Source organism: Raphanus sativus, unplaced genomic scaffold (genome assembly GCF_000801105.2).
Source record: "Raphanus sativus cultivar WK10039 unplaced genomic scaffold, ASM80110v3 Scaffold3531, whole genome shotgun sequence".
NCBI classification, from domain to species: domain Eukaryota; kingdom Viridiplantae; phylum Streptophyta; class Magnoliopsida; order Brassicales; family Brassicaceae; genus Raphanus; species Raphanus sativus.
In genome coordinates this window covers 1-10,668 of record NW_026618837.1, presented here as the reverse complement: position 1 = coordinate 10,668, position 10,668 = coordinate 1, and the positions used below count along the sequence as shown (strand labels likewise).

At 37.4% G+C, this 10,668-nt stretch overlaps 4 protein-coding genes across 5 annotated transcripts; 1 reads left to right on the top strand and 3 right to left on the bottom strand.

Annotated features, from left to right (window-relative positions):
* Nucleotides 1-2,398: 2,398 nt before the first annotated feature.
* Nucleotides 2,399-3,518, bottom strand: LOC130494682 (early nodulin-like protein 16). The gene is made up of 2 exons (XM_057001368.1): nucleotides 3,242-3,518; nucleotides 2,399-2,985 (listed from the first exon to the last, which is right to left on the bottom strand). Exons 1-2 carry the CDS (start codon nucleotides 3,402-3,404, stop codon nucleotides 2,627-2,629), a joined length of 522 nt encoding a protein of 173 aa, XP_056857348.1. The 5' UTR covers nucleotides 3,405-3,518; the 3' UTR covers nucleotides 2,399-2,626.
* A 461-nt stretch (nucleotides 3,519-3,979) lies between these two features.
* Nucleotides 3,980-6,894, bottom strand: LOC130506669 (probable galacturonosyltransferase 13). 2 transcript variants are annotated; one of them, XM_057001365.1, is made up of 6 exons: nucleotides 6,406-6,894; nucleotides 6,060-6,115; nucleotides 5,814-5,969; nucleotides 5,143-5,733; nucleotides 4,753-5,055; nucleotides 3,980-4,644 (listed from the first exon to the last, which is right to left on the bottom strand). In XM_057001365.1, exons 1-6 carry the CDS (start codon nucleotides 6,614-6,616, stop codon nucleotides 4,363-4,365), a joined length of 1,599 nt encoding a protein of 532 aa, XP_056857345.1. In that variant the 5' UTR covers nucleotides 6,617-6,894; the 3' UTR covers nucleotides 3,980-4,362. The 2 variants fall into 2 exon arrangements, with proteins under 2 accessions (XP_056857345.1, XP_056857344.1); XM_057001364.1 differs by having other exon boundaries at nucleotides 5,814-5,972; nucleotides 6,406-6,892.
* Nucleotides 6,895-7,168: 274 nt separating this feature from the next.
* Nucleotides 7,169-8,361, bottom strand: LOC130506671 (40S ribosomal protein S19-1). Its single transcript, XM_057001369.1, has 4 exons — nucleotides 8,183-8,361; nucleotides 7,778-7,868; nucleotides 7,504-7,687; nucleotides 7,169-7,407 (listed from the first exon to the last, which is right to left on the bottom strand). The coding sequence occupies exons 1-4, from the start codon at nucleotides 8,264-8,266 to the stop codon at nucleotides 7,335-7,337; spliced, it is 432 nt and encodes a 143-aa protein (XP_056857349.1). The 5' UTR covers nucleotides 8,267-8,361; the 3' UTR covers nucleotides 7,169-7,334.
* A 230-nt stretch (nucleotides 8,362-8,591) lies between these two features.
* Nucleotides 8,592-10,617, top strand: LOC130506670 (probable mitochondrial-processing peptidase subunit beta, mitochondrial). The gene is made up of 5 exons (XM_057001366.1): nucleotides 8,592-9,339; nucleotides 9,751-9,915; nucleotides 10,003-10,140; nucleotides 10,225-10,376; nucleotides 10,463-10,617. Exons 1-5 carry the CDS (start codon nucleotides 8,680-8,682, stop codon nucleotides 10,596-10,598), a joined length of 1,251 nt encoding a protein of 416 aa, XP_056857346.1. The 5' UTR covers nucleotides 8,592-8,679; the 3' UTR covers nucleotides 10,599-10,617.
* The last annotated feature ends 51 nt before the right edge of the window (nucleotides 10,618-10,668 follow it).

Below are 10,668 nucleotides of genomic sequence, written 5' to 3'. Positions count from 1 at the left end.
AAATTAGAATGATTCATGTATACCATGAAATATAGTTTAGAATACATTAATTCAGATGTAAAATATGGTTTGAATTTTCTAGAAACAAAAGTGAAAAGTATAAACTTAGTATATAGAGCATTTACCGAAAATTCATTATTTTAGAAAGAGTTAACCCACGGATTTTGGAAAATTTCAAAAATATGAAAATCTTGTTTTAGTGTATAGTTTCATCGAGCACTAACATAAGATGATGGTCAAAGAGTTTAAAATCTTTGTAGTCTCCGTTTCCCTAGATAATGAAAATTTTATAATGCTAATTTCATTGATCTAGGCAGTATATGAAATTTTACCAAACTAAATATTAAAAAAATAGAATGATTCCTATATACCATGAAAGATAGTTTAGAATACAACAATTTAAATGTATAATGTGGTTTGAAATTTTTAAACAAAAGTGAAGAGTATAATTTCAGTATATAGAGCATTTGCCGAAAATTCATTATTTTAGAAAGGGTTAACCCACGTATTTTGGAAAATTTTCAAAAAATATGAAAATCTGGTTTTAGTGTATAGTTTCATCGAGCACTAAGTATAAGATGATGGTCAAAGAGTTTAAAACCTTTGTAGTCTCCGTTTTCCTAGTTAATGAAGATTTTATAATGCTAATTTCATTGATTTAGGCAGTATATGAAATTTTACCAAACTAAATATTAAAAAATTAGAATGATTTATGTATACCATGAAATATAGTTTAGAATACATTAATTCAAATGTAGAATATGGTTTAAAAATTTTAAGACAAATTTATAATGAATTTAAAAAAAAAAATTAATGAGTATAAACTTCAGGATATAGAGAATTCGTAAGGGTTAACCCACAAATTTTCAAAAATTCAATAAATATGAAAATCTTCCTTAAATGTATAGTTGAATCATGTATTAACATATGATGGTCAAAAGGGTTTGGAACCTTTTTGTCTCTGTTTCTCCCGGGAGCAAAAACAATAGTATAGACAGTATATTACGGTATTCAAGAATAAAAACAATAGTATACACGGTATAGTTACGGTATTCTAATGACTCGAAACGTCAAGTAAAACTCGAGAAGGGTCAAAAGAATTATAACGACCAAAAAGAATGTCTGGTCTTATTAAAAACATCATTAATTTAAAAAAAAATTGTGTCTACATAACGTATGTTTTAAATAAAAAAGGCTCGATGCATAGTCCATAGAGTGTATGAAGATTAGAAGAAACGTGGTGAACAGCAAATAGTATGACTAGAAAAACATCGAAGAGCTGTTTGTTTTGTCTTGACTTTGGGACAAGGGTCCATCTATTATTCTAGCAAATTATTCATTATTTTAGTCCCATTCACCTAGTCGAAAATCCGAAAACCACACGACCAACCATTTAAAACTGATATTGAATTATTATTGTTTTTTGGGTAAAACTGATACAGTATTGAATTTCCTATAAGGGTTTTGAACTAAACTTTAAAATCACGTCATTTTCTGTGTGATGAAATAGTGATATAAATTAATCTGCCAGCTTTAGTTATACTCAATAAACTAATATAGTTTTGTTGGTTGTTTTTTTAATGATTATTTACTAGCTATTGATGAGAAATTTATATAATAAAACAGAGTTAGGGTTTCGATAGTTTTAGGAGACTATTCATGGTCTCCACTCTCCACTGTTTCAGAAGTAGAATAGATTAAACCAAAGTGAAGGATTTAGCTAGTTAGTCGTAATATTTTAATAGGGATTATGACATCAATTGTTTGAAAGAAACATAAATATAATCAAACAAAACTTTTAAATTATTTTCTAAGCTTTGCGCAATAATCAAAAGGTATCGTTTTACTTCTTTTTTTTTGTCAACTTTTGGTTTTATTAATATGGAAGACTGATTCTCTTATAGATAGATTAAAGTGAACACAGTAAAACCAAGGGACTGAACAAGATAAACAACGGGATTAGAATGAAGATCTAGTGGAAAGCTGATGATTTCAATCTCTTTCGAAGATAAAGAATTGAAAACTTGAAGATCAGCTTCAAGAGAGATTGAAAAACACTACAAAAACATCGCCCACGCGAAACTGAAAATCGCCTAATACGAAACTGAAAATCGCCTAATGCGAAACAATATTTTACAACAAAAAAGATCTCATCTCCTCTGGAAAATTCATCTCCTGTGAATGATAGAGATGTGAGAACAGGAGAGAATTTTCTCTTTCTAAAGAGAGGAGAGAATTTATTTATTCTTTTAGGTATCGTTTTACTTCTATATGAAAAAATATTCTTCATAAGTTTCTCCACGGTTTCATGATTATACCCTCGTAAGGGACATGACCTATACACTCACAAATCAAAGCCCATGCATGCTATATAACTTACAAATCAGAGCCCAAAATATAGCCTCAATCAAGTTTAGAAGGTTCATCAAAATAAATTAAACTACAATTGTTCTTCAACAATTGATCTCCCACACGTCCAGGGAACAATGATAGAAGAAGATCCACGAAACCAACTTTAAGAAGAAGAAAAAAGAGAGTAACACTGTCACTACAACAATCTAAAATATGAGGATTCGACGATAACAAATTAACAATTGTTTTTTTTTCTCATTTGAAGAAATCAAGACTACCAAAACAGCAGTACCACATTGTCCCACACTAACCCGATTGCTGCAAATACAGCTACCGGAATAACAAACTGAGGAGCAAAACCTGAGACGGTGAAGGCTCTTCTTGCAATGTTTTTGCTAGGTGCTGGAGCTGGTGAAGGAGGAGGCTTCTCAACTAAAACAGCGAGCTTCATACCGCCGTAACAGCCACCACCGTCACCGCTAATGAGATAGTAATGCCTGGTCACATTGAGATGAACGACATCCCTTCCGGCTCCATGAGTCCAGTTAGCGATGGGGTTATTGGAGTTGCAGCTAATGTAGTTGGTCTCGTTCACTTCTATAACGTTGTATTGCTTTCTCTCGTACACAAAATCTGATAGAAACAAACAGGAGAGAAACTATGTATAAATCAACAACTTTCTTGAATTGAGCAGAAACACTGATCTTTTTTACTGTTTGTAAGAAAAGGGCCAAAGGATAACCTAGTGATCTTTTTAAGACAAACTATGAACCATTTGTGTTCGAAAAGATTTTACAAAGTTGAAAAAGACTCATCTCCCAACAGATCTAAATCATATAATCTAGGGTGTGATAAGAATCAATTGTCGAGAAAGAGAGAATAATATTACAGAGCCAGTCGTCGAGGTAGAAATGTTTGTCCTGAGCCCAAACGGTATAATTGACATTGGGATTCCAGAACTTGTTATCTCCCACCGTCCATTTCTTCGCCGCCACTTCCACCGCAAGAAAAGCAACCACCCCTAGCGCAGCCATCACCGCAGTTCTCGCCATCGATCACTCTAGAAAGAAAAAATAAACAGTAAGTGCTTTGTGACTCTCTGTCTATCTCACTAGAAACGTGAACGGGTTTTTAATTAAAAATAATGACAGACAAATCTTGAAACCTGACATTAATAAAATTTCTCTTTTTCAGGAAAAAGATCTGTAAATTCTTCCACCAACCAACCATTTTCGAATTAAAGCTTGTAAGCGTTACACAATTAAGGGAATTACAGCTTGTAAATTGCTGGCATTAATCGTCTTATTACCGTTTTTGGTGATTATATATTTTCTTACCTCTTCTGGCGGGAATTTGTTTCCATTTTCTTTTGACGTCATTACTTTGATTATTGTCCACACGATATTTATTGTAAAAATCCACCTAGGATTACACATATACACCACCACCCATGTCCTTTCTCAAAGCAGTCTTTAGCAAATCCTTTTTACATGTTCCACTCCAACTTTTACTACCAAAGTCATTACCATATCTTTAATCTTGCAAGCAGAACGTTTTAATGTCATGAATTCATTAAGCATGAGCTTAAGAGAGCTACAAAGACAAATATAATAAGAATCCTTCCCCCTAAGAAAAGCGGTCATATATATTACGAACCTTAACAAATCAGCTAATGAAAATAAATTGTAAAAATTGGAATTGTAACTTGTCAAAAATTACGAACCAACAAATTTAGAAAGAAAGAAAAAAAAACACATGTGGAGCAAATGTAACAGAGTTTGGTGGTGTTGTCTGATCATGACCAAAAAAAATCCAATTTCTTCTGCTGTGTCAAAAGAATCTCAACAAAGGGTACCTCTTCTATCTCTTACAGAAGAATCAAATCTTTTCTGCTGCAGAGCTCTGTAACTAGTTTCATCTTCCAGCAAAAAATCCAATGTATATCTCCAGAAACCCCCCTGCCAAATCTCCACTTCTCTTCTTCAAGATTAACTGAAAGCTTCCCGTTTGTTATTCCAAGATATGACAATTCCTAATGAAATCATTGGAGTAGTTCACATATTTTGTCCAGAACGGCCTCAGATGCTCAAAACCTATCTCCAGCCACGGCTTTGATTGGCCATTGTAGTGGATCACTGCAGCTTTCTTCACATTTTCTATGTTGGTATTGCTCTGGTATCCTAATCCAAGCATATGCCAAGACGAATCTATTGCCTGAACATGACCTTTAAATGCAATCAGAGCTGGAGGCAATGTCCCCAGTTTCCACATTGTTAGATTCGACTTCAGATTCTGCACAACACATCATCAAAAGCAAAATACATGGATTAGCCACTTTTTCAAAATCATAAAAGTCAAAAAAAAAAAAAACATAACAGGTTTCTCTGATGATGCTTTTACCGCTTTTAGCCAAGAATGATACGTTTCTCTGATATCTGTCTTCCTCCAAGTCCGTAGATCAAAGATATTCATTCCATAAGCCCAAGCACATTCTTCCGGATCCAAATGCTTTGCTATGAGAGGGTGAGAGAAGTTGAAGTAGTTCCTGAGACGCTTTGACATAACCCATTCGTCTTCTCCTCTACAAGTCTCCACAGCTCCATTTACCTTCCCGTGAAGATCAATATCCCAAAGAGGAGATAGATCTCTCTGAATCACTATATCATCATCTAAGAAAACCACCTTGTCCAAGTTTGGAAACAGCTGTAAACAAAGCTTCACACTCTTATTCTCAAATTCAAATAATTTTTACCTCAGGAAATGAGAGAAAGGATAATAAATTATTTTTACCTCTGGTAGATATATTCTAAGATGGTTGAGCAAAGATATGTATTTGGGACTTCTCGATTGCAACTTGGAAGCGAATTTTCTTGGAGTTGTTTCACTGAGGTTTGCACCAGCAATATGATTCCCATGGTAATAGTTTCTTATACCGTGATGGGTTTCCACAGCTTCGAGAACAGGAACATTCTCCCTTGTTAGCCAGTCGAACTGATGAACGCTTTTCACTTCAACGATCGCAGGAGCAACGGAGTTGAGCGCAAACCAAGAATGCATGCCCGCATAGGTTTTCTTGTCAGTGATAACATGGAAGACAATCTTCTCGGGTTTCGAAGACGACTGAACAGCGGATGAGACCACAACCGATGCAGCCAAAACGTTGTCTGTAGCTAGGACAAAATGGTGGTAAGAGTTGTCGGAGAGAACGGGGAGACGCTCAGGGGAAGGAAGCTGTCTCCGAGCGTGCGCATTGGACGAGTATTCATCGGTTAGTCTTAAGGAGAGGCAGTGAATTCCTTTAGGAATAGAACTCGCTGCAAAGTGTTTGTTCATCAGCTCCGCAAATTTGGATTCCCTCATATCCCTTTCAAACTTCTCAATCTGTTCAAATCATATTTAAGCATTTAGCGCACATTCTACAGTTTTAACAATTACATTTTCAGAGATCAATGGAAATGTACCATAGCTCGTAGGACGAGGGAGAATGTTTTGGCATCGTAGTGGTAGTTCTTCATATCGGAAACAAGTTGGCGAAAAGAATTAGGAAGCTTTAAACCATCAGGAATCTCTTGAGTGCTTACTTCGTTTAGAATTTTGTAAAAGTCTCTAACTAGTCTCTGCTGCAACAACAGCAAAATAAAATGTAAATAAAAACAAATGAAGAGGAATCCATCTGAAAAGAAAAGAAGGAATCATCATCAACTCACCTCTGAATCATCTACCCTACCAAGAAGACGTGGTCCTAACCGCCTCCCTAAACAATCTGAAGCCAAAAAGAAGAAGAAAATTTCATGAGCTCAGCTCTAAAGCAAAAAAAAAAAAAGATAACATCTTTGGTTCTGATCCATTAATACATAGACACATTTTGCCACTAACAAGTATAATTGGAGCTTAAAGCATCATAATCATTGGATCCAAACAACATAATAACAAGATGCTTGTGACCATCCTTTGATTTAACAACATTATATAGATCCGAGGCAATAAGTGTGAGATCCGAACCAAAACAAACCAAACCAAACCAAACCAAAGGGGAAAAGGGTTTAGTTATACCAATGGAGGAGCACTTGTTGACACCTTCAAGGGTGACAAGGGCGGTGAGGATGAAGACGAAAGGCAAGAGGAAGGCGAGGATCAGGATAGTGTGGAAGAGAGTTCGGTAAGAGATGAGAGGAGGTGCGACTTTGATCTTCATCGAATCAAAAAACTCATTGCTGCTGGAGATCGTGAGGCTTCTCATGCTTGGCGATATGTGAAGTTGCATCCTTTTATCGAACCCGATAAGAATAAAACCCTAATTCCTCCTCCACCCACTCCCCATCCAAACAACATCACCTCCCCGATCCCAATTGCATTTAACGGTGTCACCACCTCCTATGATGATCTCTCTATTTCGATTCTCTCGATGAGAGAAGAAGATAGTTTTTTGCTTTGCTCCTCCCCCCCAAAAGTGATTTCGCCGGTGGATGGATCTAAATAAATATTATTAATACACCACCACCACCACCACCACCACAAGAGAAAGAAGAATGAAGAAAAAAAAAAAGAATCGTAATTAGTTTAACATCCTAATTTATAAATGGATTACTTTAGAAGATTTATTTTGGATTTGTTCTATTATAAAAACCGTGTTTTGAATTTTGGTGTCTTCACCTTGAGTTTAGGGTTCCTGTATTAAGCTAATTTTAGGTTTCTTCCGTCTTTCATGCCCTAACATTAAACTTGCTTATTACATCATTCTTCGTCTAAAAATCTATTTTATCAGCACTATTTTATTTAATATTTCGGCTGAAAATACTTTTTGAATTGAGAAAAAAACACAAAACTGAAAGAGGATGAGACTTAAATGTCGGAAGACACAAACAGAAAGATATATGAGTGCAAAGTCTCAGCAATGATATTGGTAAAAGATTTAACACTAAAAGCAACACATTGGTTTCAAAAGTAGTAGAAGAAAAAACTCAAAACACTATTTTGATTCTTCAAACTTCAACCGCAATACGTCCAGCGACTTGGTCCAAATCCCTTTGCCCACTGGAAGTGATTCTTCTTCCTCTATAAAAGACATCAAACAAAAACACACTGCAACCATTACCATCTTGCCAAAATAAGAGAGGATGGTTTTGATTTTAATGTTGAGTAATTTTTTACCCTTTGGTGTCAATCTCAACAATGTTCATAGTCTCCAACTGCTGGAGGATGTGACGGGCAATGCCACCGCTGCTTTTGCAGAAATGTGGTGGGCGACTTCCGTTTCTCTTGCTTCCACCATAGATTCTACGGAAAGCACCAACTCCAAGACCTCCCCTCAGGTACACCTTCCTTGCCATAGATGCTGCATCATTAAAAAAAAAGAGCATTCTTGTTAAAACTTTATATACAAGTATCGAGAAATAAAGCTGGGACTAACGGAAATAGAGCTTACCAGCTCTGATGTAGTACCAATCAGGATCATATGGGGCAAGCTCCTTCAGCTTACCAGTCTTCACAATGTCTGTCCATGAGGGAAGCTCGATCTGAAACAAAACAACATACAGTACATCAGAAATGGTTATCATCATGTTAAAATAAAAAAAGAGTTGATTGAACTTCAATGATTGTGAACAAGACATAATAAGCGAACAAGAGACATCATTAAAACGAACACAGTGTGATATCTATTCAAGGCTTTCTCAGACAGCATAATAGAAGAACAAAGAATGAAACAAACTGAAATGGAGACTTAGGTTGATCTAATTACAGATAAAGGGTTCTGCTTTCAAAATTAAAACAGCTAAAAGATTGATAATTACCCTAAATACACCGAAGAAGAGCACGGAAAATCACTAACCTTGCCAGATCGCTTGAGATGAGAAGCGTAAGCCTTGACGAAGTCGTGAGGAGAGACGTCTTTCACAGTCTTACCAGTTGCCATGGCTAAAGGGAAGAGATCTTCGTCTAGAGGGGTTTTGCCGCTGAATCTCTCTCTCTCTCTCTCAGACCGCAAAGACTAGGGTTTTCAATCTCCAAAAACACTGCAAATATATATGCTCTTTTACATTTCACTTAGGGCTTTCTCCAAATCCGGATCTAAAACCCGACCTGTTCTGGGGGTACATACACTACTGGGCCTACGTTCTTCTTCATACGGCCCTTATTAATGGGCCAGATATCTCATTTCAAAACGACGACGTCTTAACGCTGTCGGACAAAACGTCGACGTTTTATCATCGCATAACTACTGGCGACTAGTTCGCATCTCGAGTTGAAGTCTCCCTTTTCTTTTCCTTCAAACCCTAGAAGAGAGAGAGAGAGAGAGAGAGAGAGAGAGAGAGTGGCCATCAGCTAATGGCGATGAAGAATCTATTGACCTCAGCTCTCCGATCTCAGAGGCGTCTAGCCTTGAATCGAGCCGTACGAGCTTCCTCCACCCTCTCAGCCCTCGGTTCAGCCTCTCTGACTTCTCCCACCCCATCGCCGCCGATCGTTATGCCCTACGACCACGCCGCCGAGATCACCAAAGAGAAGCTGAAGAGGCTAGAGCGCCCAGAGCAGCGTTTCCTCAAATACGCATCTCCGATTCCGATCCTCGCCTCGCACAACCACATCTTATCAGCCCCTGAGACGCGCGTCACCACCTTGCCCAACGGTCTCCGAGTCGCCACCGAATCCAATCTCTCCGCGAAGACGGCCACCGTCGGAGTATGGATCGACGCCGGATCCAGGTTCGAATCCGACGAGACGAACGGGACGGCTCATTTTCTGGAGCATATGATATTCAAAGGCACGGAGAGGCGTACGGTGAGAGCCTTGGAGGAGGAGATCGAAGACATTGGTGGTCATCTCAATGCGTATACGTCGAGGGAGCAGACCACTTACTATGCGAAAGTGATGGATTCGGATGTGAACCAGGCTTTGGATGTCTTGGCTGATATCTTGCAGAACTCTAAGTTCGAGGAGCAGAGGATTAACCGCGAGCGTGATGTCATCCTCAGGGAAATGCAAGAGGTATCACCACTCCTCTTCTTAAAAATTCAAACCTTTTATGTTCTGTTCTCTATACTTAAAGTCAAATGTTTTGTTTCTTAGATGTCTCTGTTTCTCCATTCAGTTAAAAATTACAACTTTTTTGTTCTGTTCTCTCTGTTCATAGTTTATGTGTGTGGAGGCCTATTTGTTTTTTAGATACTAAAAGATCAAAACTTTTTTCCTGTTTTTGATTTTATGAGCTTAAATCATATGTTACGTGGTCGTGGAGTAACTATTTAGTGTGCATTTTGCATTCATTTGGTGATATTAGAGTGTGGACTGCTACGCATTATGTGTTTCTTCACTCTGTTGAGCTATATAGTTTATTGTAATTTGGTTGTTCGTTCACTCTCTTAAAGATGTTGTTGTTGTTAATTGGTATTTATGTAGGTGGAGGGACAAACCGATGAAGTTGTTCTTGACCATTTACACGCCACTGCTTTCCAGTACACACCTCTTGGAAGAACTATTCTAGGACCTGCTCAGAATATCAAGTCTATCACCAGAAATGATCTTCAGAATTACATTAAGACTCATTACACAGCTTCCAGGATGGTATGACATTTCTTATCATTTTTCTTCAATTAGTTATTATTGAGTTTTTATGAATTCTTATGTTGCCTCTTTCCAAAATATTTGCAGGTGATTGCTGCGGCAGGAGCTGTCAAGCATGAGGAAGTTGTTGAGCAAGTGAAGAAGCTATTTAACAAGTTGTCATCTGATACAACTTCTACTACTCAGCTAGTTGCCAAAGAACCTGCTCGTTTTACTGGCTCTGAGGTTAAGACACAACCCCTTATGACTTTGTTGTTCCTAATTTTTTTCCTTTTTTCTAAATTTATAGTCCGTTGAAATTATTGTTAGGTTCGAATGATTGATGACGACCTACCCCTTGCACAATTTGCTGTTGCCTTTGAAGGAGCATCTTGGACAGATCCAGATTCTATTGCTCTTATGGTTATGCAAACCATGTTGGGTTCATGGAACAAAAATGTTGGTGGTGGCAAACACATGGGGTGAGATATTTGCTTTCTGTCACATGGATTCAACGTTAAAGTATCTTTTTGCAATATGTTGATGTTATTAACCTGTCTGTGCGCAGTTCTAACCTGACCCAGAGGGTTGCCATTAATGAAATAGCAGAAAGCATAATGGCATTCAACACCAACTACAAGGATACTGGCCTTTTCGGCGTGTACGCAGTTGCTAAGGTCAGTCCTAGGGAACAACACATCTAGCTTAAGCTTAGCTTAGCTCTTTACCTCTTTGTTATTTTTCTCTGTAGAAGCAGTTTTCTCTTATTATATC